This window comes from Berkeleyomyces rouxiae, assembly GCF_048999995.1.
Source record: "Berkeleyomyces rouxiae strain 22BRR77 chromosome Unknown BrBRR77_ptg000008l, whole genome shotgun sequence".
In the NCBI taxonomy this organism is placed as follows: Eukaryota; Fungi; Ascomycota; class Sordariomycetes; order Microascales; family Ceratocystidaceae; genus Berkeleyomyces; species Berkeleyomyces rouxiae.
In genome coordinates this window covers 351,107-376,562 of record NW_027396498.1, presented here as the reverse complement: position 1 = coordinate 376,562, position 25,456 = coordinate 351,107, and the positions used below count along the sequence as shown (strand labels likewise).

General features: G+C 50.6%; 9 protein-coding genes across 9 annotated transcripts; 1 reads left to right on the top strand and 8 right to left on the bottom strand.

The window, feature by feature from the left end:
• Window positions 1–440: 440 nt before the first annotated feature.
• Window positions 441–4,823, bottom strand: BROUX77_006244 (uncharacterized protein; the record flags this gene model as incomplete). The annotated part of the gene is made up of 1 exon (XM_073751207.1): window positions 441–4,823. The coding sequence occupies one exon, from the start codon at window positions 4,821–4,823 to the stop codon at window positions 441–443; it is 4,383 nt and encodes a 1,460-aa protein (XP_073603313.1).
• A 578-nt stretch (window positions 4,824–5,401) lies between these two features.
• BROUX77_006243 (uncharacterized protein) lies at window positions 5,402–6,976 on the bottom strand (the record flags this gene model as incomplete). The annotated part of the gene is made up of 2 exons (XM_073751206.1): window positions 5,402–6,152; window positions 6,576–6,976. 2 exons carry the CDS (start codon window positions 6,974–6,976, stop codon window positions 5,402–5,404), a joined length of 1,152 nt encoding a protein of 383 aa, XP_073603312.1.
• A 50-nt stretch (window positions 6,977–7,026) lies between these two features.
• BROUX77_006242 (uncharacterized protein) lies at window positions 7,027–8,328 on the bottom strand (the record flags this gene model as incomplete). The annotated part of the gene is made up of 1 exon (XM_073751205.1): window positions 7,027–8,328. The coding sequence occupies one exon, from the start codon at window positions 8,326–8,328 to the stop codon at window positions 7,027–7,029; it is 1,302 nt and encodes a 433-aa protein (XP_073603311.1).
• Window positions 8,329–8,586: 258 nt separating this feature from the next.
• Window positions 8,587–9,454, top strand: BROUX77_006241 (uncharacterized protein; the record flags this gene model as incomplete). Its single annotated transcript, XM_073751204.1, has 2 exons — window positions 8,587–8,635; window positions 8,754–9,454. 2 exons carry the CDS (start codon window positions 8,587–8,589, stop codon window positions 9,452–9,454), a joined length of 750 nt encoding a protein of 249 aa, XP_073603310.1.
• Window positions 9,455–10,597: 1,143 nt separating this feature from the next.
• On the bottom strand, window positions 10,598–13,336 carry BROUX77_006240 (uncharacterized protein; the record flags this gene model as incomplete). Its single annotated transcript, XM_073751203.1, has 1 exon — window positions 10,598–13,336. The coding sequence occupies one exon, from the start codon at window positions 13,334–13,336 to the stop codon at window positions 10,598–10,600; it is 2,739 nt and encodes a 912-aa protein (XP_073603309.1).
• A 1,016-nt stretch (window positions 13,337–14,352) lies between these two features.
• BROUX77_006239 (uncharacterized protein) lies at window positions 14,353–15,519 on the bottom strand (the record flags this gene model as incomplete). Its single annotated transcript, XM_073751202.1, has 1 exon — window positions 14,353–15,519. One exon carries the CDS (start codon window positions 15,517–15,519, stop codon window positions 14,353–14,355), a length of 1,167 nt encoding a protein of 388 aa, XP_073603308.1.
• A 903-nt stretch (window positions 15,520–16,422) lies between these two features.
• Window positions 16,423–19,161, bottom strand: BROUX77_006238 (uncharacterized protein; the record flags this gene model as incomplete). Its single annotated transcript, XM_073751201.1, has 1 exon — window positions 16,423–19,161. The coding sequence occupies one exon, from the start codon at window positions 19,159–19,161 to the stop codon at window positions 16,423–16,425; it is 2,739 nt and encodes a 912-aa protein (XP_073603307.1).
• Window positions 19,162–20,177: 1,016 nt separating this feature from the next.
• Window positions 20,178–21,344, bottom strand: BROUX77_006237 (uncharacterized protein; the record flags this gene model as incomplete). Its single annotated transcript, XM_073751200.1, has 1 exon — window positions 20,178–21,344. One exon carries the CDS (start codon window positions 21,342–21,344, stop codon window positions 20,178–20,180), a length of 1,167 nt encoding a protein of 388 aa, XP_073603306.1.
• A 903-nt stretch (window positions 21,345–22,247) lies between these two features.
• On the bottom strand, window positions 22,248–24,986 carry BROUX77_006236 (uncharacterized protein; the record flags this gene model as incomplete). Its single annotated transcript, XM_073751199.1, has 1 exon — window positions 22,248–24,986. The coding sequence occupies one exon, from the start codon at window positions 24,984–24,986 to the stop codon at window positions 22,248–22,250; it is 2,739 nt and encodes a 912-aa protein (XP_073603305.1).
• Between the last annotated feature and the right edge of the window lie 470 nt (window positions 24,987–25,456).

The following is a 25,456-nucleotide window of genomic DNA, read 5'->3' as shown; positions in this document are numbered from 1 at the left end:
TTGAGAACTGTAGGGGCAATGCAATCTGTAAAAGCTGTATCTGTACCTGTGGCTGTAAAGAACTGTAGAACTGTAGAACTGTAGGGCTGTAGCGAAAAAGAAGATCGCAATATGATGTAAGGGGCCAAGTCGTAAAAGGACGTAGAAGGGCAGAAACAGATATATTGCGATGGAGAGAAGAAGAAAGAACTAACTAAAACTAGGAGAGAGCAGCAGCTCTTTATACTGCCTGGGTAGAACAACTGAGGCCTACCTGATTGACCCAAACGTGGTGAGTCATCGGGCGTTTGGATCAAGGCCGGTTGGGCCACTTGTATTCGGACCGTCAGTAGTCGGGCCTTTGCGGACTCGGACCACCGACACTCGAACCACCGTTGCTCAAGCCACACCGGCTTCGACTCGGACAATCAGGCAAAGCCTTGACCCGGGTCTCCCAGACCCTAACATAGCTTGAGCCACACTAGGTCGCCTACTTCGAAACGCTCTTGGCTGCTGCGTGACTTGTTGGCCTGATTCTCCATTTCTTGCTGTCGTGACGCCATGGCGGCTTGTGCCAACTCCCAGCCTTCACGGAATCTCTCAACGAATCTCTCGGCGTCTTGCTGTTCCAGTGTCTTCGGCGACTCTTCCGGTTGGACTTGCTCGATCGTGTCCACATGGTAGCCGTGGGTGAGGAAAAACGGGCTCACCCCCATGGACGTATTGCGGTTGTTGATGGCTAACATTGCGGCAGGCAACAGTTCCGGCCAGTCGTACTGGGAATAGGTAACGAACGCTCTCATGTACGCCAACACTTCCTGGTTCATCCGTTCCGTGGCTCCGTCTGTCTGGGGATGGAATCCCGTGGATAGTCTTCTCTCGATGCTGGTTAAACGACATAGGCTGCTCCAAAATTCGCTTGTCCAGTTGGTTCCTCTGTCTGACGTGAGGGCGTGTGGGAAGCCGTGATACTTCCAGTGACATTGCAAGAATCTCTCGGCGCAATGTGTCGCGGTCATTGTTGTCATCGCTTCAAGGGTCACAGCTCCTGTCAATCTGTCGACAATCACCATCAGGTATCTCGGGTCGCCGGGCTTCCGTGCCGGCAGTTCAGTCATGAAATCGATTCCCAGCTCTGAATGTGGTCTTTCCGGTATCGGCAGTGGTCGCAGTAGTCCTTTCTTCCGTTCTCGCCAAACTTTGGATCTTCCGCACACGTCGCAGTTCGCACAGAAGCGACGTACATCTCTCGAAATACCGGGCCAGAAGAAGTCGCGTGATAGAATGGCAAGCGTGCCGTCTCGTCCCGGGTGGCCAGTAACGTGTGAATCATGTGTACTCTGAATCAACGCTGTCCGTAGGGGCTCCCAGTCTGGTATAAAAAGCTTCTGTCGATATACAAGGGCGCCTCGGTTGTCGAATTCACATTCGGCTATGGATATAGCTACCTTATTGGTCAGTGTCGGGGGAAAACTTCTCTCTGCGGCCGCTAGGGCCTTGTACATCTCGTGGAAATCGCTGTCCTTCGTCTTGGCTTCGTCCCACAGGCGCTGTAAATCTTGCTGCGAAAATATCTGATCTCCGTGGGGGACAATGTCGGTTCTCTGAACGATCTCCGCCGGGGACAGAGCTACTGCCGTTGCTTCGGGAAGCCAGTGATCCTTGACTAGCTTCATGATTCGAGATTTGAGTCGCTCATCATCCTCGCCCTGGGGGGTGTCCTGCTCTCGTCGACTCAGTGCATCCGGTTTACCGTTCTTTATTCCTGCTCGAAACTCCAGTTGGAAATCATACTCTGAAAGGGTCTGTGACCACCGAACCTGTCTCTCCGATAGCTTGCGCGTTGTCATAAAATATTTAAGATTCCTGTGGTCGGTAAGAATCTTAAACGGGGCTCCAAGACTCTTTAGTTCACCTCTCCATTCTTCAAGACACTTGATGACAGCTAACAACTCTTTATCATGGATCTCGTAGTTGACTTCGGCGGGGCTCAGCTTCTTTGAGAAAAACGCAACCGGGCGTAACTTGCCGTCATCATCGACCTGGGATAGAGTGCCTCCAAGTGCCCAACCTGAGCAGTCGCACTCCACCACCGTCGTTCGGTCTTCATCCCACATTGCTAGCACGGGGGCTCTCATGAAGTCGTTCTTCAGCTTCTCAAAGGCTTGATCTTCTGTCTTGCCCCACTTCCACGGGACACCCTTCTTCGTTAAACTGACCAAAGGGGCCGCCACTTCGCTAAACGAGTCGATGAACTGGCGATAAAAATTGGCGAATCCGATAAAACTGCGGACCCCTTTGACGTTGGTTGGCGGAACCCACTCTCGTATAGCCGCGACCTTCGCTGGGTCAACCTTGACTCCTTGGCCGGCCTGAATGATGAAACCCAAATACTTCGTTTCCGTAACTGCGAACTCGCACTTGTTAAGGTCCAAACACAGACCCGCATCTCCCAACTTCTTCAGCACGAGCTCGACCTTTTCCATGTGCTCCTTGCGACTACCATCGGTATAAATCAACACATCGTCGAGGTAGGCGGAACAGAAATCGTCCAAATGTTCGCGCAGGGTGCTGTTGATATATCTTTGGAAGGTCGCCGGTGCTCCAGTAAGTCCAAAAGGCGTAACAAGCCACTCGTAAAGGCCAAATCTTGTCCGGAAAGCCGTCTTCCATTCATCGCCCTCTTTAACACGAATCTTGTGAAACGCAGCGCGCACGTCAACCTTGGTGAAGTAACGGGCCTTGGCTAACGAACGCAGCGTCTCGCTAATGAGGGGCAGGGGGTAGCGGTCTTTCTCCGTGATGGCGTTGATACCACGGTAGTCGACGCAGAATCGTAGGCCACCCCCGGGCTTCCGTACAAACAGGACTGGCGCACCACCGGGCGAACTGCTGGCTCGGATCCAATTCTTGTCCAAGTGATCCGAAAGTGTTTTACGCAGGACCAAGAGTTCATCTCGAGACATACCGTACAGCGGGCCCCACGGGACTTCTTTCTCTTTGCCGTTGTTGTCCTTGGTTAACTTGATAGCGTGGTCGATACCGGGGCGGTTGGGAGGTAAGTCTCTTTTCTCGTCGTCTAAGAACACGTGGCCGAGGTGCTTCAGTTCTTCGGGAAGCTGCTCGGTAATCTCTCCTAGGGTCATGCGACGCTTGACTTCAAGAGCCTTGTTGATGTCGTGAATCGTGGCGGCGAAAACCTGGATCTCTTCGTTTTTCTTCTTGCTATGCCGAATCTCAGCGGCGAAAACAGATGCCATAACCATGTTTGCCTTTGCGCCTGGAACATGCGCGTCGAGCCAACCTTTCTCTCGAACCATAAGGGCGTCAGCTCCGGAACCTAGACGAATAACTCGTTCCTTGGCCAAATAAACGACATCGTTGCGCTCCATCCATGGCTTTCCCAAAATCATGTCGTAAGCTAGATTGGGGATAACGTAACCATAGACTGTTTCTTTGCGTCCGTCGATGTCGAGCTCACAAAAGGCAATTTCCGAAATCCATCTCTTCTTGTCGTCATTCTCGGCTAACCGTAGCTCACGCTTCGTTATCGGCATCCGTTGCAAGCCTTTCTTTTTCACCAACGATTCGTTGAAGGCTGACGTCACTAGGCACCCGCTATCGAATAAGGCGTCACAGTAGAAGGAGTTATCAATGAAGGCTTCGATCAGGAACGGGGACGAATGCATTTGGGAAATCGCTTGTTTGGGGGCATCCGTAATCTTTGTCTTCCGTGACGAAATAGGTTCATGCCGGTCCTTCGTGGCGGACTCTCTCCTGGTACCCTTCTTGTCCGTACCGTGGTTCTCCGGTGTTGTCGTTGCATGTACTTCTGCGGGCGATTCTGCTGGGCGAAACTTCGGGCACCTAAACGAACGATGGCCCTGCTCTAAACAACGGAAACAGGCTTGTCGTAGTCGTGCCTTTTCGATATCAGATTGCGCTCTCCATGGCGCTCGTGGCTTCGGGGGTTCAGCAAACTTCTGCTGGCTCTTCTTTTCTATAATCTTGGCAGCGGTCTCCAACTGGGAGATCAACGCTGCTACTTCTGACTTCTGCTGGAACTGTACTTTCCGGACCTGTACTTCGGGTCCGTCTTCGGTGTCTTCTTCGTCTGTCGATTCTTCCGCGGCTTCAGGGATCGGGAACTCCTCTTGGTCGACTGGCTGTTGCATATACCACGTGCTGCTAGATCCATCTCTATATCTTGCTTCGTATTGCGGCAAGCACTCGACTCTTCCAGCTATAGTTCGTACTTTCGTCACCCACTTGTTGTAATCGTCGTCGGGTAACTTCTTCGGAGTGAGGTGGTACTGTAATGTGTCGTTGAGGGCCGCATCTATGAATAGGATCTTGCATCTGTCGGGCCAATGCCAACCTCCACAGGCGCTCAGCGAATATTCGTAGTCTTGCAGAAACGCGTTGAAAGTCTGCGCTTCTCCCATTCTCATGGTCATCAACTTCTGACCTGCCTTCATCACAGCTTGCTTGTCGGTGAACTGGTCGTTGATGTGTTCTAAAAGCTTCTCCCAGTCCCAGTCGTGAGCTTCCCCTTGATCGAGCCAAAGATCCAAACGTGGCTGCTGGCTTTGGGGAATACTCATAAAGATTTCGAAACATATTTCGCTGGGAGTGAGGCGGTGGCGATGGCTGATCCGGGCTCTAAGCTTCAGTTGATTGAAGAAACGCTTGAACGAAGAGGGCTGACCATCCCACTGGGGCCATGAGATATTGTGTGCGGGAGAGGGGGAACATTGTTGGCTCGATAACAGCTGATGGACTGACTGTAACAACTGGAACGTAGTGACATCAGGCTGCGGGTTGACTTCGGTCTGCTGGGGCATGGTGGCGACCTGGGGTGGCAACGTGGCGGGGAGGAAAGGCGGAAAACTGGGGGTCCTAGGGCTCGACATGGCATAAGATTGCACTTGCCCAAATAGGATAAAAACAAACAGGTAGAACAGGGATAGGAACATATCCAAATAGAGGGATGAAAACTGTGTGTAAAACTTCTTGAACGGATCCCGTAACTCCAGGGGATCGTGAGAAAACTCAAGAAGATGTTAAAGATAATATGTGACGGGTTTCACTAAGTATGAGAGAATCTCATAGTTATGACCAAATGCTGTTTATTATCTTTAACATAGGGAAGAAAAGAAAGAAAAGGAAGAAGAAAATCTAAACTAAAGGTGGGGGAACTGGCCATGCTTTATAGGCGTTTGAGAATCCAGTTGTGTGCGCCCCACCAGGGCAACCAGCCCTATGACCCCTGTACAATAAAAATGGGTCCATACCCCCTGAACATAAAAGTGGGTCCCGACCCATGTGACACAAAAAGTGGGTCGCACCCTGGTCGACTAAAAGTGGGTCCACAAACCCTAACCCGAAAGTGGACCCAACTTCAAATCACACAAAAAGTGGGTCAACATGGATCAGCCCAAAGATGATCCAACATCGGGTCCACGACCCGTAACACAGAGCTGTAGATCACTACATCGTCGAGGTAAGCAGAGCAGGAGATACCGAGCCAGCGGGAGAGCACATGATTGATAAAACGTTGGAAAGCAGCAGGAGCACCAGTGAGGCCGAAAGGGGTGACTAGCCATTCATACGCGCCGAGATGGGTGCGGAAGGCCGTGTAGGCTTCACTACCTTCTTTCAGGCGGAGACGGTGGAACGCGGAGATTACATCGACCTTGGAGACGTACTTGGCGGCAGCGATGTCACGGAGGGTGTCGTTGATCAGTGGTAACGGGTAACCATCCTTCTCTGTGACGCTGTTCAGGGCACGGTAGTCTACGCAAAAACGAAGACCACCACCAGGTTTCTTCACGAAGATGACAGGAGCACCTCCCTCAGCACTACTGGCTCGGATAAAGCCAGCGTCGAGCAAGTCGTAGAGAGTTTTCCGGAGCAACAGCAGTTCTTCTCGGCTCATTGAGTACAGAGGGCACGAGGGCGGGGACAAGCCTGGTTTAAGGCGGATCTCTGTATCAATGCCAGGGCGGTTCGGGGGGAGCTCGGAAGCTTTCTTCCTGTCGAAAGCGTCGATGACAGGAAGGAGCCACTCGGGACAGTTGGCGCGGGGGTCGGTGTAAATTTTGGCCTTGAGGGCCTTCTCAATGTCGTGAAGAGTGGCGGAGAAGATGCGGACATTGTGAGAACGGCGGGCTCTGAGGTGAAAGGCGCGGACGGCGTGGGCAGTAACAGGGAGGACATCGGGATTGGCAGTACAGTTTTTTTTTTTTTTAATTCATTACTCGCATGGAACCTGACAGGGTTATGGCGAGGTGTATATTAATACTATACACGAATCAAGGTTTAACGGAATCTCAAACAAGCTAGCTACTACACATAATATACTCCAAACCCCTGGCAGGGAGGCAGTTACATCTAAGATCCCACAAATATAATCCCCAAGTTATGACAGAAAGGAAATACATGAATAGTTTTTGGTATGAATTTCCAACGAGCAGCACTAACCCCAAGTGCCCCAGTCAAGGTTGACTGCTCGTAGAAAATTGGCGTCACTGGTAGGAATCGAACCTACGACTTCTCGGTAGCTAACTGAAAAGCCTTGCCAGGTGCTATACCACTGCACCACAGCGACGGCAGTACAGTTGGTAAGACGAAGGGGAGTGGGCAAGCGGATGAAGACTTCGTTCTGGGCAGGGCGGAGGGAAGCGTCGTGCTTGGCAATCCAGCCTTGACCCAGGATGAGGTCCTCAGTCTGACCAGGGACGATGTAAGCGTAGAGTTTCTCGTCCAATCCTCCGAGACCAAGGTCAAAAACGGCGACTTGATCGATGACGGGTGGGTTTTGGTCATTAACTACTTGAGCAATTGGACGAGGGCAGATGGGCAGGATAGTAGCGTGGGCGCGGGTGGCGGTGCGCGGAGAGACGGTGGCAAGACACAGGCAACCGGAGTCGACGAAGGCAGAGGTAGAACAAGTTTTATTGAGAACAACATCTATATAGGTACCTCTAGCCCCCATTTCCTCCCGAGCGATCTTCTCTCCTTGGGGCTCTAGACGGCGACGTTCGCCTAGAGCTCTCCATTTCCCGACATGTCGCGGGACGCGGGCGTGGGCACAGGCAGGGGCAGAGCTGGGGTCGGCGCAGCAAGCTGGGGAAGGTTGGTGGAGCGGACAGGGACGGTAGTAGTGGGGACAAAGTTCAGTGGACAGTTCTGGCGCAGATGGCCAGTCTGGCGGCAGCGGAAGCAGGCGCGGTTGCGGCGGAGGCGCTCGCGCTCCTCGTCGGTCAGGGGCTGAAGGGCCGTGGCAGTGACAGTGGGAGTCCAATCCATAGCATCGGGGTGACGAGCAGCAGCCGACGGGGGAACGGAGGAAACAAAAGGGCCAGCAGGAGCAGGGGAAACAGGGTGGGCAGCGTACGGAGAGTAGGTCGTGTTATCAGTGAAAGCGGAGTAGTGGCCGCGGCGGGGACGAGGTAGGAATTGCTCAGCCTTGGAAGCGACGTTTTGCATGCAGTTGGTAAATTCAGGGTACGTCGCGGGGACGTTGACATAGACCATCGCTTGTCTGAGGGCAGGCGCCATGGCGGTTTGCAACTTCGAAATGCGGTTGCGGTCGCCAATGATGTTGGCGTCCTGGAGGACTTTTTCGAAGCGGGGCAGGAACAAGGCGAAGGGTTCAGAGGGTCCCTGGCGCATGTTGTCCAGGTGGAAGAGAGCACGGTCAGCAGCAAAGGGGTCGATGAATATGGAGTCCAAGTACTCCAGGAACTGGTGGGGCCCGGTGTCGTTCAGCAAGCCCTGCTCGAAGTACGCCACGACGAGGTTCTGGGCTTCTACCGTCATACGCGCAAAAAGGTACGCGTATTGCTTGCGGTGGTCACCGATTGACTCGCTGTCCAGTGCAAGCTTGGAGCGGGCACTCAGGGCCCAGACGCGGTAGGCAGAGCGTTGGCCGGAAAACAAGGCGATATCCGGGAGGGCACGCTTCCTCGGTTCGAGGTTTCTTTCCGTAGTTGCAACGGGCACGGGAGCAGCGGGGACAGCAGTGGGGACAGGGGACGCAGGGACGACGGCGGGAGCGGAAGTAGCGGTGGCAGCACGGGCAAAAGCTTGGAGATCGGCGATGGCCTGATCTCGTTTTTGTTGGCCACTGTTGAACTCGTCGCGCAATTGTTGTTGCGCGTGGTCGTGCTTCTCGTTGAGCTGCTGGATGGCTTGCAGCAGATCTTGAAGCGACGGGGCCGCCGGGGCTGGAACAGGGACAGTAGGATCGGACATGGCTGTCGGAGGAGGCTCAGAGTCGAAGAAGACGGTGTTGTTGGAAGTGGTGTCAGAGTCGGGGTCGGTGGTAGGTGCACAGTAGGGCATGTGACGGTGGAACAAAAGAGGAACAGAGAGAAACGATGTACAGGTGGCGGGTGGTAACGAGGAAAAGGTACGAAGACAGGGTAAAAGAAACGAGGACAGTGTAAACAAGGGTAGATCTGTTTCTATTGTAAGGCTTTACGGTCTAAAGGAGAACGCTTTTAGAACAGCAGAAATAAATTAAGAAACAGATAAAGAGAAAAGACTAATGTACAAGAAAACGGGCGGAAACAACACTATCTATATACGCGCGGTAGAGGTATGACGCGTACCCTTGACAACGACGGTGTGCACACGGGTTTGGCAGGCGGTGAGTAACGGCGGTGTGCAAGGCGGTGTGGACGGCGGTGTAAACGGCGGTGAGGGCGGAGCCTGAGCCTACCTCGATCCATAGATCGTTACACGGTCAATCAAGACCCGACTAACAGACGACGGCCCCGTTTCCTGCGACCAGTTCCTTCAAGAGCTGCAGAGAGCGTTTGAGGACAAAGTTGCCGTAGATAAGGCACAAGACCAGCTCTCACGGTTAAAGCAGAGAGGCAGAAGGATCGAGGTCCATCTGCAGGAGTTTGAGGACCTACTGACCCGCGCCAAAGCTCTGGACGCGGCGGACTCACAGAAGATTAGGTGGCTGAAGGACAGCCTCGACACGCCCATTCGGGAATACGTGGCGAACTCGTTCCCTCCCCGGGTCTTCTCGGAGTACTTAGACCGGGTCGTGTTAGCTGCCGAGGAACTGCGGCAGCGTAAGCTCGATGCCGAGTCGACTTCTGGCCGCCGCTCCGGTTATTACCCGTCCGCCCCCGCTGCCCACCGCCATCCCGACGCCATGGACTGGGAACGAACCCGTCGCGTTGCCCCCCAGCCTACCCGTGCGCCTGCTGCCCGCCGCACTGCCCGCTGGGCGAGTGAAGAGGAACGAGAGAGACGTCGTCGCGCTGGCCTCTGCATCCGCTGTGGCGCCTCAGGTCACTTTGTACGGGAATGCCCCTACGATGTGCCTCCCAACCGGAACGCGCCTCCTGCCCGTGTCCGCGGTGTACACGTGCCCACGCCGCCGCAGCTAGACGATGACCTGGATGCCGATTTCGGTGTCGTTCAGTTGCCCACTGCTCAGTCGGAAAACTGAGACCCTCCGGTGACAGTCGCCCCCGGAGGGGTAAGAACAAGAAGGGAACGTCCCCTTTGCTTGTGAGAGGCTCCTTATCTGTTGACGTTGTAATCAACGGCTCTCACAACTCAGTAGCTTTAGTCGACACCGGAAATACAGTCTCCTTGATCATATCCCAGGCCCTCGTGAAACGATTGAAACTACCTTGTTCTGCGCTGCAAACTTCCCTTTCCCTAAAACCTTGTGACGGGTTGTCTAAGTACGGAGAAAACTCATAGTTAGGTCCAATGCTGTTTATTATCTTTAACATAGGGAAGAAAAGAAAGAAAAGGAAGAAGAAAATCCAAACTAAAGATGGGGGAACTGTATTACGGATAGGGCCCGAAGAAAGGATTAGGGTTCCGGGTACAGCCAACGACTCGGGACAATGATAGGTTCCTGAGGTGGACAGTCGGGCCTGTGGAGGAAGACGTCAGTTAGACAGAGTGCTAAGACGTATGGTCGGTTGAGATGAAGAGGCAACACACAACTTAGATGGCTATTCTGAGAATAGAGCGGCACAAAGAGGAAGGAGGAGGAACAATCACACACTTCAAAGAAGAAGAAAGGTTGAACTGCAAAGAAAGCAAGAACAGAATGGTATAAAGAAGAAGAAGAAGGTAAGCAAGTGCATGTGATTGTTAAGCTTGGAGAACAAGAGTAAACCTGATCAACTCAGGGCAGGAGACGACGATATTTATGTTGTCGGCGCTCCTGACAAAACTCTGTCTTCCCAAGCTAGAAACAATCAACATCTAACTACGAACAAAAGATAAGTCTCGTGTAAACAAGACGTAACAGGTTCGTAACAATCGAACCAGATAACAACCCCCACCTAAGCACGCAATGGCAATTGCAACAAGAAAACTCCGCAGCAGCAGAACAACGTCTATCAGAGCACCCGTGCTCAGCACATCCCACGACAACCTCATATCCGTTGATCAACTCACGATCTACACAGACCAACCTGTGCCATAAGCGCATCTTCATAGGTCGCCGACCTTCGGCGTTGTGGAAAAGAAGAGTGGGGTAGGTCTCATGCATAACCCTTAGCATGAGCAGTGTCAGGATAGCTATTCATGACAGTAGCCCCCCTTTTTATGACTGATTTCCACAGCAGTACTAAGATCGTCTGGCGTTAGGCATCCTCTTGTAGAATTCTGCAACCTTCTCAGGTGCATTGGCTAAATGGTCCAGAGGTTCCCAGGAGGGTCCATCATGTTCATAGCCCTCCCAAACTACTTGATATTGCAGAGGGCCACGCGAAGACACGCCTATAATTTCCTTGACCACAAATTCTTCCTCGCCATCTACTATGACGGGAGGAGGAGGAGGGTTTTTCTGGCCAGGAAGAGGATCCGACGCACATGGTTCCAGCAGACAAACGTGGAAGACGGGATGAACCTTCATAGTGGCAGGGAGTGCCAACTCGTAGGCATGCGAAGACACCTTCCGTAGAATCTTAAATGGGCCAAGCTTCTTGAAGTCCAACTTCTTTGAAGGACGAGTAGTTCGAATATTTCTACTCAAAAGCCACACTAAGTCCCCTTCTCGAAGGAGAGGGGCGGAAGATTTGTGTCGATTCGCGTACTCGGTCATCCGCTCACGGCTCCACGTAATTTCAGTCTTTAAAAACTGACAAATGTTGTCAAGCTCTTTAACAAAGTTCCGCAACGGGCCTTTTTCCACAGAGACTGGGAGCGACTCACGCCCACTTCTGGGGTGAAACCCGTGGTTCGCAAAGAAGGGCGTCAGCATAGTAGAACTGGACTCGGAGTCATTGTAAGAGAACTCCGCCAAGGGCAAAAGATCAGCCCAATTGTCCTGTCTATAGTTGGTGTAACCCCGCAGGTATTGCTCCAAAATAGAGTTCACACGCTCAGTCTGACCATCGGTCTGAGGGTGGAACGCAGTACTCAGATTTTGCTTTATGCCCAACAGTTTGGCTAAAGCCTTGGAAAAAGCCGACGTAAACAGACTACCCCTGTCGGACACAATGTCCAATGGCAGACCGTGGAGCCTATACACTGCTGACAAATAGAGCTTAGCAAAACCTGCAGCATCCAGCGAGGAATCGCAAGGTATAAAGTGAGCCATTTTGCTAAGCCTATCGACGACAACGAGAATCATGTCAAAAGAATTGGAGACCGGCAAGCCGGTGATAAAATCAAGGGACACAGATGTCCACCGAGCTTGCGGAATGGTCAGAGGTTTCAGTAGACCGTAGGGACTATGTCGCGCGGACTTGATCCGTTGGCAGACCTCACAATTTCGGATGTACCGGATGACATCACGACGCATCCCGGGCCACCAGTATTCCCGAACAAGAAGTTCAAAAGTGTTCTTTTGTCCAGGGTGTCCGCTAGGCATAATATCATGACAATTCTTCAATGCACGAACTCGTAGATCCTCGTTCGGCAAATATAGAAGGTCGTTGACAAACAAAAGACCGTCATTGTCAAGCCTGCAGACACTGAGGTCCACATCTGGAGGTTTGGTCGACTGGCCTCGAAGAGCAGAAATAACATCAAGAGCCCACTTGTCCGTGGATAGCGCGATTTTTACCTCGTCTACCAAAGACATGGTACCAATAAAATTTTCAGGGGGAATAATAGGAGCACACAGCTCTTTATCCTCCTCAGAAGAAGAAGAAACGAGGTCTTCGTAGCGTCTGGTCAGGGCATCAGCTCTAGAATTCAAGGAGCCAGGCCTATAAGTGATGACATAACGGTACTCGCTCAGTTCCATAGCCCACCTCGCTTGCCGTCTGTTCATGGCCGGAATTTGCTTAAGAACGGCTAAATTCCGATGGTCCGTCAATACCAGAACAGGTTTTTCCAGACTTTCAACCATGAATCGCCACGACTTTAGAGACTCCACAATGGCTAACAACTCCTTGTCACCTACGCCGTAGTTACACTGGGCAGGATTCATTTTTTGAGAGAAATAGGCCACGGGGTGTAGTAGAAGCCCCTTGTCAGTCGGGTGGTATTGAGACATGACGGCAGATATTACACGGTCAGACGCGTCTGTTTCAATAACAGTGTCCAACAGGTAATCAAAGTGCTTGAGGATAGGTTCAGAGCAGAAAAGGTCCTTCAGGGTGTGAAATGCTGCCTCACATTCAGAGGACCAGACAAAAGATTGCGTCTTTTTAGTCAACTCGAAGAGAGGTGTGCAGATTCTAGAGAAGTCACGGATGAACCTCCTATAGAAATTGGCAAAACCCAAAAAGGACTGGACTCCCTTAACAGTTCGGGGAGCCTCCCACTCACGGACAGCCGCAACTTTAGCGGGGTCCATCTTCAGAGCATCGGCTGAAATAACAAAGCCAACAAAGGTAGTTTCAGTCTTGTCGAATTCGCATTTTTCACCCTTGACAAACAGACTGGCCTGCGCTAATTTTAGCAGGACTTTGCGCACATGAACATCATGTTCCTCTTGGTTCAGAGAGAACACCAGGATATCATCCAAGTAACAGACACAGAATATGTCCAAATACTCCGACAAGACCTCGCTGACATATTTCTGACACGTGGCAGGAGCATTGGTGAGCCCAAACGGCATCACATTGTACTCAAAAATGCCATATCGAGTTCTGAAAGCTGTCTTGTATTCATCACCTTTCTTGATGCGAATCAAGTGGTACGCAGCTCTCAGATCCAGCTTTGTAAAAATGTTTCCCGTAGCCGCCGTGCGCAGTGATTCATTGATCCGAGGCAGAGGAGTTACGTCTTTGATGGTGATATCATTGACGGCTCGGAAATCAACACAGAATCGTAAACTGCCTGGCTTCCTAGCAAAAAGAATCGGGGAAGCCAGCGGCGAAGAGGAAGAGGAAATAAAGCCTTTAGCAAGCATGCCATCTAGATATTTTTTGACAGCCTGTAACTCGAGTGGAGTCATATCGTACAGCGGGGCCTTGGGGTATTTCGCATCGGGAACGAAGTTAATCGCATGATCAATGTCCCGGTGAGGTGGTAGTTGATCAGCACCTTCTCGAGAGAACAGAGGAAGTAGGTCATGGTATTTCTTCGGGATGCGTTCAAGGAGCCGTGCATGCTCTTGTTCCGGAGTTAGGTCCTCCTGATTGAGATAATCCAGGACTTCCTGAGCGGTGACACGATAAATCTGTAGTTTCTCAGCTTTGGCAAAGCGATGCAAAGCCTGAGACGACACCGTCACACAGGAACAAGACACAGCTGACGATTGTGCAATAAAAGAAGGAAGGGGTGAAGTGGCTGAAGCAGGAGCAGATCCCTCAATCTGACTGCCAGCGGTAGAAGCAATATTTTTGTCGTTTTTTGTATAAGAAAAATCAAACGAAGCGCCAGAATCAGTAGAAGCAGTCGAAACAGAAGAAGAAGAAGAAGAAGAATCAGAAGCTGCCACAGCATTGCCATCGGCGGTAGAAGTAACCGATATCTTGAGCGTATTGGAAGGCCAAGAAATTTCCGGGTTATGGGCGTCGAGCCAGCATTTCCCCAGGATGATGTGGTAGCCCCCAAGCTTCGTGATTTGAAAAACCAAAGTTTCTGAATAATTAGGAAAAGAGAGGGACAAAGGAACTTGGTGGGTCACTTTACCCGCAGCAGTTTCACTACCATCAACAACATGGAGCGACTCGGCTCTGGCCTTGAGAACAGTAGGAATCTGATGCCTTGCTATAAATTCAGAATCCACAAAACAAGTTGTTGATCCCGAATCCACCATAGCGTAGGCCTCAATGGAATTATTCACTGTCACAGGAATAACCAGAGGGGGAGAGTTACCATAATCGATAGCATTATCAAGAGAACAAGTGCTGATTCTCAAGAGACCCTCATCAGCAGCGTCAGGGCTAGCCAGGACCAGAGGGGAATGGGTCGGTAGCCCTTCTAGTTTTTTGACGCATCAGGCGCAGGGGCCGTCGAGGGAGCCCGGGTAGAAGTGGAGGGAGAAGGGACAGTAGCTGCGCGAAGAGCAAGGTTGTTTTTGGGGCAAGCCTTTAGCATGTGGTCCTTTGCGCCACACTTCCAACAAACACCCTTTGCCATTTTGCCGTCAGCAGTCTTACGGAAGGGTAGACCGTTGGCATCGGGACCTGCAGAGGTACCCTTAGCTGGCTTGGTGTTGGGGACAGCTTTTTGGGCGCCAGCATTTCTCGAACGAGAATCTTGCTGAAAGGGGACCACACCAGGAGGCGGTTGGATTTTCCCGTTGTTTCCCCGGGTTCGGTTGTTGATCGTATTGTCCAGCGTGTTGCAGAAATTAGCGAACTGATCAAGCGTTCCCTTAGGGGCAGGATAGGTGTTCCAAGCCAGAGCGTCCTGTATGTGGGGCTTGAGGCCTCGCTGAAATAGTGCAATGGTGAAATCAGCGTCGGCCCAACCGAGTTTCTTCAACAGCGTTGTAAAAGCAGAGTGATAGGCAGTACAAGTACCTGTCTGCTTTAAGTCGAAGATCTGCTGGGTCGCAGTCATGCGCCAGTCAGGGTCATCGAAAGCCTCAGCTAACGATTTCATAAAATCGTCGTACGTTTCAAAGTTCATGTGTCCAGTGGCCGGGTCCATCCGAGGCATGGCCCAATCCAGAGCGCCATCTCTAAGGTAGGAGAAGGCAGTCATCAGCTTGCGCTGCTCCGTGCGGTGGTGCTTGGGTGCAGCAGCAAATTTGACCGCAAGTTGCCTCTGGAACGCCTGGAAGCCTTGCTGATTGCCATCATAGGGCACGACATCAAGATGCTTGTCGGCCTCTTTCAACGGATCGGCATCCTCTTCCCGTTTGACTCGGGGAAGAGACTCAAGGGAGTTGAAGCGGGCTTCAGCGCCAGCCTGGAACGCAGCCCAGTAAACCTGAGCCGCATCAGGAACAGAGCCAACGGGGATGGGCGGGGCACCATCGTCGGTGCGCAGACCAGACATGTAAGCCGCCACAATAGCCATTTTGATCTCAGCACTGAACTCCCTAGGAAGGGCACCGAGATGCCAGTTCTCAGGAGTTCGGTCAGGAATCGACAGGAGGAACGTATTGAGATGCTCGATCATTTCGCGAGTGAGGGCCATTGCGAGTTGAAACGTAATAGAGAGGGAAAAATAAATGAGGAGAGAAAAAAGTGCCAAAGAGAGCCAAAGTTGTAATAGCGTCGGGTCTTCAAATGAAGCTTAACAAAATATTACGGATAGGGCCCGAAGAAAGGATTAGGGTTCCGGGTACAGCCAACGACTCGGGACAATGATAGGTTCCTGAGGTGGACAGTCGGGCCTGTGGAGGAAGACGTCAGTTAGACAGAGTGCTAAGACGTATGGTCGGTTGAGATGAAGAGGCAACACACAACTTAGATGGCTATTCTGAGAATAGAGCGGCACAAAGAGGAAGGAGGAGGAACAATCACACACTTCAAAGAAGAAGAAAGGTTGAACTGCAAAGAAAGCAAGAACAGAATGGTATAAAGAAGAAGAAGAAGGTAAGCAAGTGCATGTGATTGTTAAGCTTGGAGAACAAGAGTAAACCTGATCAACTCAGGGCAGGAGACGACGATATTTATGTTGTCGGCGCTCCTGACAAAACTCTGTCTTCCCAAGCTAGAAACAATCAACATCTAACTACGAACAAAAGATAAGTCTCGTGTAAACAAGACGTAACAGGTTCGTAACAATCGAACCAGATAACAACCCCCACCTAAGCACGCAATGGCAATTGCAACAAGAAAACTCCGCAGCAGCAGAACAACGTCTATCAGAGCACCCGTGCTCAGCACATCCCACGACAACCTCATATCCGTTGATCAACTCACGATCTACACAGACCAACCTGTGCCATAAGCGCATCTTCATAGGTCGCCGACCTTCGGCGTTGTGGAAAAGAAGAGTGGGGTAGGTCTCATGCATAACCCTTAGCATGAGCAGTGTCAGGATAGCTATTCATGACAGTAGCCCCCCTTTTTATGACTGATTTCCACAGCAGTACTAAGATCGTCTGGCGTTAGGCATCCTCTTGTAGAATTCTGCAACCTTCTCAGGTGCATTGGCTAAATGGTCCAGAGGTTCCCAGGAGGGTCCATCATGTTCATAGCCCTCCCAAACTACTTGATATTGCAGAGGGCCACGCGAAGACACGCCTATAATTTCCTTGACCACAAATTCTTCCTCGCCATCTACTATGACGGGAGGAGGAGGAGGGTTTTTCTGGCCAGGAAGAGGATCCGACGCACATGGTTCCAGCAGACAAACGTGGAAGACGGGATGAACCTTCATAGTGGCAGGGAGTGCCAACTCGTAGGCATGCGAAGACACCTTCCGTAGAATCTTAAATGGGCCAAGCTTCTTGAAGTCCAACTTCTTTGAAGGACGAGTAGTTCGAATATTTCTACTCAAAAGCCACACTAAGTCCCCTTCTCGAAGGAGAGGGGCGGAAGATTTGTGTCGATTCGCGTACTCGGTCATCCGCTCACGGCTCCACGTAATTTCAGTCTTTAAAAACTGACAAATGTTGTCAAGCTCTTTAACAAAGTTCCGCAACGGGCCTTTTTCCACAGAGACTGGGAGCGACTCACGCCCACTTCTGGGGTGAAACCCGTGGTTCGCAAAGAAGGGCGTCAGCATAGTAGAACTGGACTCGGAGTCATTGTAAGAGAACTCCGCCAAGGGCAAAAGATCAGCCCAATTGTCCTGTCTATAGTTGGTGTAACCCCGCAGGTATTGCTCCAAAATAGAGTTCACACGCTCAGTCTGACCATCGGTCTGAGGGTGGAACGCAGTACTCAGATTTTGCTTTATGCCCAACAGTTTGGCTAAAGCCTTGGAAAAAGCCGACGTAAACAGACTACCCCTGTCGGACACAATGTCCAATGGCAGACCGTGGAGCCTATACACTGCTGACAAATAGAGCTTAGCAAAACCTGCAGCATCCAGCGAGGAATCGCAAGGTATAAAGTGAGCCATTTTGCTAAGCCTATCGACGACAACGAGAATCATGTCAAAAGAATTGGAGACCGGCAAGCCGGTGATAAAATCAAGGGACACAGATGTCCACCGAGCTTGCGGAATGGTCAGAGGTTTCAGTAGACCGTAGGGACTATGTCGCGCGGACTTGATCCGTTGGCAGACCTCACAATTTCGGATGTACCGGATGACATCACGACGCATCCCGGGCCACCAGTATTCCCGAACAAGAAGTTCAAAAGTGTTCTTTTGTCCAGGGTGTCCGCTAGGCATAATATCATGACAATTCTTCAATGCACGAACTCGTAGATCCTCGTTCGGCAAATATAGAAGGTCGTTGACAAACAAAAGACCGTCATTGTCAAGCCTGCAGACACTGAGGTCCACATCTGGAGGTTTGGTCGACTGGCCTCGAAGAGCAGAAATAACATCAAGAGCCCACTTGTCCGTGGATAGCGCGATTTTTACCTCGTCTACCAAAGACATGGTACCAATAAAATTTTCAGGGGGAATAATAGGAGCACACAGCTCTTTATCCTCCTCAGAAGAAGAAGAAACGAGGTCTTCGTAGCGTCTGGTCAGGGCATCAGCTCTAGAATTCAAGGAGCCAGGCCTATAAGTGATGACATAACGGTACTCGCTCAGTTCCATAGCCCACCTCGCTTGCCGTCTGTTCATGGCCGGAATTTGCTTAAGAACGGCTAAATTCCGATGGTCCGTCAATACCAGAACAGGTTTTTCCAGACTTTCAACCATGAATCGCCACGACTTTAGAGACTCCACAATGGCTAACAACTCCTTGTCACCTACGCCGTAGTTACACTGGGCAGGATTCATTTTTTGAGAGAAATAGGCCACGGGGTGTAGTAGAAGCCCCTTGTCAGTCGGGTGGTATTGAGACATGACGGCAGATATTACACGGTCAGACGCGTCTGTTTCAATAACAGTGTCCAACAGGTAATCAAAGTGCTTGAGGATAGGTTCAGAGCAGAAAAGGTCCTTCAGGGTGTGAAATGCTGCCTCACATTCAGAGGACCAGACAAAAGATTGCGTCTTTTTAGTCAACTCGAAGAGAGGTGTGCAGATTCTAGAGAAGTCACGGATGAACCTCCTATAGAAATTGGCAAAACCCAAAAAGGACTGGACTCCCTTAACAGTTCGGGGAGCCTCCCACTCACGGACAGCCGCAACTTTAGCGGGGTCCATCTTCAGAGCATCGGCTGAAATAACAAAGCCAACAAAGGTAGTTTCAGTCTTGTCGAATTCGCATTTTTCACCCTTGACAAACAGACTGGCCTGCGCTAATTTTAGCAGGACTTTGCGCACATGAACATCATGTTCCTCTTGGTTCAGAGAGAACACCAGGATATCATCCAAGTAACAGACACAGAATATGTCCAAATACTCCGACAAGACCTCGCTGACATATTTCTGACACGTGGCAGGAGCATTGGTGAGCCCAAACGGCATCACATTGTACTCAAAAATGCCATATCGAGTTCTGAAAGCTGTCTTGTATTCATCACCTTTCTTGATGCGAATCAAGTGGTACGCGGCTCTCAGATCCAGCTTTGTAAAAATGTTTCCCGTAGCCGCCGTGCGCAGTGATTCATTGATCCGAGGCAGAGGAGTTACGTCTTTGATGGTGATATCATTGACGGCTCGGAAATCAACACAGAATCGTAAACTGCCTGGCTTCCTAGCAAAAAGAATCGGGGAAGCCAGCGGCGAAGAGGAAGAGGAAATAAAGCCTTTAGCAAGCATGCCATCTAGATATTTTTTGACAGCCTGTAACTCGAGTGGAGTCATATCGTACAGCGGGGCCTTGGGGTATTTCGCATCGGGAACGAAGTTAATCGCATGATCAATGTCCCGGTGAGGTGGTAGTTGATCAGCACCTTCTCGAGAGAACAGAGGAAGTAGGTCATGGTATTTCTTCGGGATGCGTTCAAGGAGCCGTGCATGCTCTTGTTCCGGAGTTAGGTCCTCCTGATTGAGATAATCCAGGACTTCCTGAGCGGTGACACGATAAATCTGTAGTTTCTCAGCTTTGGCAAAGCGATGCAAAGCCTGAGACGACACCGTCACACAGGAACAAGACACAGCTGACGATTGTGCAATAAAAGAAGGAAGGGGTGAAGTGGCTGAAGCAGGAGCAGATCCCTCAATCTGACTGCCAGCGGTAGAAGCAATATTTTTGTCGTTTTTTGTATAAGAAAAATCAAACGAAGCGCCAGAATCAGTAGAAGCAGTCGAAACAGAAGAAGAAGAAGAAGAAGAATCAGAAGCTGCCACAGCATTGCCATCGGCGGTAGAAGTAACCGATATCTTGAGCGTATTGGAAGGCCAAGAAATTTCCGGGTTATGGGCGTCGAGCCAGCATTTCCCCAGGATGATGTGGTAGCCCCCAAGCTTCGTGATTTGAAAAACCAAAGTTTCTGAATAATTAGGAAAAGAGAGGGACAAAGGAACTTGGTGGGTCACTTTACCCGCAGCAGTTTCACTACCATCAACAACATGGAGCGACTCGGCTCTGGCCTTGAGAACAGTAGGAATCTGATGCCTTGCTATAAATTCAGAATCCACAAAACAAGTTGTTGATCCCGAATCCACCATAGCGTAGGCCTCAATGGAATTATTCACTGTCACAGGAATAACCAGAGGGGGAGAGTTACCATAATCGATAGCATTATCAAGAGAACAAGTGCTGATTCTCAAGAGACCCTCATCAGCAGCGTCAGGGCTAGCCAGGACCAGAGGGGAATGGGTCGGTAGCCCTTCTAGTTTTTTGACGCATCAGGCGCAGGGGCCGTCGAGGGAGCCCGGGTAGAAGTGGAGGGAGAAGGGACAGTAGCTGCGCGAAGAGCAAGGTTGTTTTTGGGGCAAGCCTTTAGCATGTGGTCCTTTGCGCCACACTTCCAACAAACACCCTTTGCCATTTTGCCGTCAGCAGTCTTACGGAAGGGTAGACCGTTGGCATCGGGACCTGCAGAGGTACCCTTAGCTGGCTTGGTGTTGGGGACAGCTTTTTGGGCGCCAGCATTTCTCGAACGAGAATCTTGCTGAAAGGGGACCACACCAGGAGGCGGTTGGATTTTCCCGTTGTTTCCCCGGGTTCGGTTGTTGATCGTATTGTCCAGCGTGTTGCAGAAATTAGCGAACTGATCAAGCGTTCCCTTAGGGGCAGGATAGGTGTTCCAAGCCAGAGCGTCCTGTATGTGGGGCTTGAGGCCTCGCTGAAATAGTGCAATGGTGAAATCAGCGTCGGCCCAACCGAGTTTCTTCAACAGCGTTGTAAAAGCAGAGTGATAGGCAGTACAAGTACCTGTCTGCTTTAAGTCGAAGATCTGCTGGGTCGCAGTCATGCGCCAGTCAGGGTCATCGAAAGCCTCAGCTAACGATTTCATAAAATCGTCGTACGTTTCAAAGTTCATGTGTCCAGTGGCCGGGTCCATCCGAGGCATGGCCCAATCCAGAGCGCCATCTCTAAGGTAGGAGAAGGCAGTCATCAGCTTGCGCTGCTCCGTGCGGTGGTGCTTGGGTGCAGCAGCAAATTTGACCGCAAGTTGCCTCTGGAACGCCTGGAAGCCTTGCTGATTGCCATCATAGGGCACGACATCAAGATGCTTGTCGGCCTCTTTCAACGGATCGGCATCCTCTTCCCGTTTGACTCGGGGAAGAGACTCAAGGGAGTTGAAGCGGGCTTCAGCGCCAGCCTGGAACGCAGCCCAGTAAACCTGAGCCGCATCAGGAACAGAGCCAACGGGGATGGGCGGGGCACCATCGTCGGTGCGCAGACCAGACATGTAAGCCGCCACAATAGCCATTTTGATCTCAGCACTGAACTCCCTAGGAAGGGCACCGAGATGCCAGTTCTCAGGAGTTCGGTCAGGAATCGACAGGAGGAACGTATTGAGATGCTCGATCATTTCGCGAGTGAGGGCCATTGCGAGTTGAAACGTAATAGAGAGGGAAAAATAAATGAGGAGAGAAAAAAGTGCCAAAGAGAGCCAAAGTTGTAATAGCGTCGGGTCTTCAAATGAAGCTTAACAAAATATTACGGATAGGGCCCGAAGAAAGGATTAGGGTTCCGGGTACAGCCAACGACTCGGGACAATGATAGGTTCCTGAGGTGGACAGTCGGGCCTGTGGAGGAAGACGTCAGTTAGACAGAGTGCTAAGACGTATGGTCGGTTGAGATGAAGAGGCAACACACAACTTAGATGGCTATTCTGAGAATAGAGCGGCACAAAGAGGAAGGAGGAGGAACAATCACACACTTCAAAGAAGAAGAAAGGTTGAACTGCAAAGAAAGCAAGAACAGAATGGTATAAAGAAGAAGAAGAAGGTAAGCAAGTGCATGTGATTGTTAAGCTTGGAGAACAAGAGTAAACCTGATCAACTCAGGGCAGGAGACGACGATATTTATGTTGTCGGCGCTCCTGACAAAACTCTGTCTTCCCAAGCTAGAAACAATCAACATCTAACTACGAACAAAAGATAAGTCTCGTGTAAACAAGACGTAACAGGTTCGTAACAATCGAACCAGATAACAACCCCCACCTAAGCACGCAATGGCAATTGCAACAAGAAAACTCCGCAGCAGCAGAACAACGTCTATCAGAGCACCCGTGCTCAGCACATCCCACGACAACCTCATATCCGTTGATCAACTCACGATCTACACAGACCAACCTGTGCCATAAGCGCATCTTCATAGGTCGCCGACCTTCGGCGTTGTGGAAAAGAAGAGTGGGGTAGGTCTCATGCATAACCCTTAGCATGAGCAGTGTCAGGATAGCTATTCATGACAGTAGCCCCCCTTTTTATGACTGATTTCCACAGCAGTACTAAGATCGTCTGGCGTTAGGCATCCTCTTGTAGAATTCTGCAACCTTCTCAGGTGCATTGGCTAAATGGTCCAGAGGTTCCCAGGAGGGTCCATCATGTTCATAGCCCTCCCAAACTACTTGATATTGCAGAGGGCCACGCGAAGACACGCCTATAATTTCCTTGACCACAAATTCTTCCTCGCCATCTACTATGACGGGAGGAGGAGGAGGGTTTTTCTGGCCAGGAAGAGGATCCGACGCACATGGTTCCAGCAGACAAACGTGGAAGACGGGATGAACCTTCATAGTGGCAGGGAGTGCCAACTCGTAGGCATGCGAAGACACCTTCCGTAGAATCTTAAATGGGCCAAGCTTCTTGAAGTCCAACTTCTTTGAAGGACGAGTAGTTCGAATATTTCTACTCAAAAGCCACACTAAGTCCCCTTCTCGAAGGAGAGGGGCGGAAGATTTGTGTCGATTCGCGTACTCGGTCATCCGCTCACGGCTCCACGTAATTTCAGTCTTTAAAAACTGACAAATGTTGTCAAGCTCTTTAACAAAGTTCCGCAACGGGCCTTTTTCCACAGAGACTGGGAGCGACTCACGCCCACTTCTGGGGTGAAACCCGTGGTTCGCAAAGAAGGGCGTCAGCATAGTAGAACTGGACTCGGAGTCATTGTAAGAGAACTCCGCCAAGGGCAAAAGATCAGCCCAATTGTCCTGTCTATAGTTGGTGTAACCCCGCAGGTATTGCTCCAAAATAGAGTTCACACGCTCAGTCTGACCATCGGTCTGAGGGTGGAACGCAGTACTCAGATTTTGCTTTATGCCCAACAGTTTGGCTAAAGCCTTGGAAAAAGCCGACGTAAACAGACTACCCCTGTCGGACACAATGTCCAATGGCAGACCGTGGAGCCTATACACTGCTGACAAATAGAGCTTAGCAAAACCTGCAGCATCCAGCGAGGAATCGCAAGGTATAAAGTGAGCCATTTTGCTAAGCCTATCGACGACAACGAGAATCATGTCAAAAGAATTGGAGACCGGCAAGCCGGTGATAAAATCAAGGGACACAGATGTCCACCGAGCTTGCGGAATGGTCAGAGGTTTCAGTAGACCGTAGGGACTATGTCGCGCGGACTTGATCCGTTGGCAGACCTCACAATTTCGGATGTACCGGATGACATCACGACGCATCCCGGGCCACCAGTATTCCCGAACAAGAAGTTCAAAAGTGTTCTTTTGTCCAGGGTGTCCGCTAGGCATAATATCATGACAATTCTTCAATGCACGAACTCGTAGATCCTCGTTCGGCAAATATAGAAGGTCGTTGACAAACAAAAGACCGTCATTGTCAAGCCTGCAGACACTGAGGTCCACATCTGGAGGTTTGGTCGACTGGCCTCGAAGAGCAGAAATAACATCAAGAGCCCACTTGTCCGTGGATAGCGCGATTTTTACCTCGTCTACCAAAGACATGGTACCAATAAAATTTTCAGGGGGAATAATAGGAGCACACAGCTCTTTATCCTCCTCAGAAGAAGAAGAAACGAGGTCTTCGTAGCGTCTGGTCAGGGCATCAGCTCTAGAATTCAAGGAGCCAGGCCTATAAGTGATGACATAACGGTACTCGCTCAGTTCCATAGCCCACCTCGCTTGCCGTCTGTTCATGGCCGGAATTTGCTTAAGAACGGCTAAATTCCGATGGTCCGTCAATACCAGAACAGGTTTTTCCAGACTTTCAACCATGAATCGCCACGACTTTAGAGACTCCACAATGGCTAACAACTCCTTGTCACCTACGCCGTAGTTACACTGGGCAGGATTCATTTTTTGAGAGAAATAGGCCACGGGGTGTAGTAGAAGCCCCTTGTCAGTCGGGTGGTATTGAGACATGACGGCAGATATTACACGGTCAGACGCGTCTGTTTCAATAACAGTGTCCAACAGGTAATCAAAGTGCTTGAGGATAGGTTCAGAGCAGAAAAGGTCCTTCAGGGTGTGAAATGCTGCCTCACATTCAGAGGACCAGACAAAAGATTGCGTCTTTTTAGTCAACTCGAAGAGAGGTGTGCAGATTCTAGAGAAGTCACGGATGAACCTCCTATAGAAATTGGCAAAACCCAAAAAGGACTGGACTCCCTTAACAGTTCGGGGAGCCTCCCACTCACGGACAGCCGCAACTTTAGCGGGGTCCATCTTCAGAGCATCGGCTGAAATAACAAAGCCAACAAAGGTAGTTTCAGTCTTGTCGAATTCGCATTTTTCACCCTTGACAAACAGACTGGCCTGCGCTAATTTTAGCAGGACTTTGCGCACATGAACATCATGTTCCTCTTGGTTCAGAGAGAACACCAGGATATCATCCAAGTAACAGACACAGAATATGTCCAAATACTCCGACAAGACCTCGCTGACATATTTCTGACACGTGGCAGGAGCATTGGTGAGCCCAAACGGCATCACATTGTACTCAAAAATGCCATATCGAGTTCTGAAAGCTGTCTTGTATTCATCACCTTTCTTGATGCGAATCAAGTGGTACGCAGCTCTCAGATCCAGCTTTGTAAAAATGTTTCCCGTAGCCGCCGTGCGCAGTGATTCATTGATCCGAGGCAGAGGAGTTACGTCTTTGATGGTGATATCATTGACGGCTCGGAAATCAACACAGAATCGTAAACTGCCTGGCTTCCTAGCAAAAAGAATCGGGGAAGCCAGCGGCGAAGAGGAAGAGGAAATAAAGCCTTTAGCAAGCATGCCATCTAGATATTTTTTGACAGCCTGTAACTCGAGTGGAGTCATATCGTACAGCGGGGCCTTGGGGTATTTCGCATCGGGAACGAAGTTAATCGCATGATCAATGTCCCGGTGAGGTGGTAGTTGATCAGCACCTTCTCGAGAGAACAGAGGAAGTAGGTCATGGTATTTCTTCGGGATGCGTTCAAGGAGCCGTGCATGCTCTTGTTCCGGAGTTAGGTCCTCCTGATTGAGATAATCCAGGACTTCCTGAGCGGTGACACGATAAATCTGTAGTTTCTCAGCTTTGGCAAAGCGATGCAAAGCCTGAGACGACACCGTCACACAGGAACAAGACACAGCTGACGATTGTGCAATAAAAGAAGGAAGGGGTGAAGTGGCTGAAGCAGGAGCAGATCCCTCAATCTGACTGCCAGCGGTAGAAGCAATATTTTTGTCGTTTTTTGTATAAGAAAAATCAAACGAAGCGC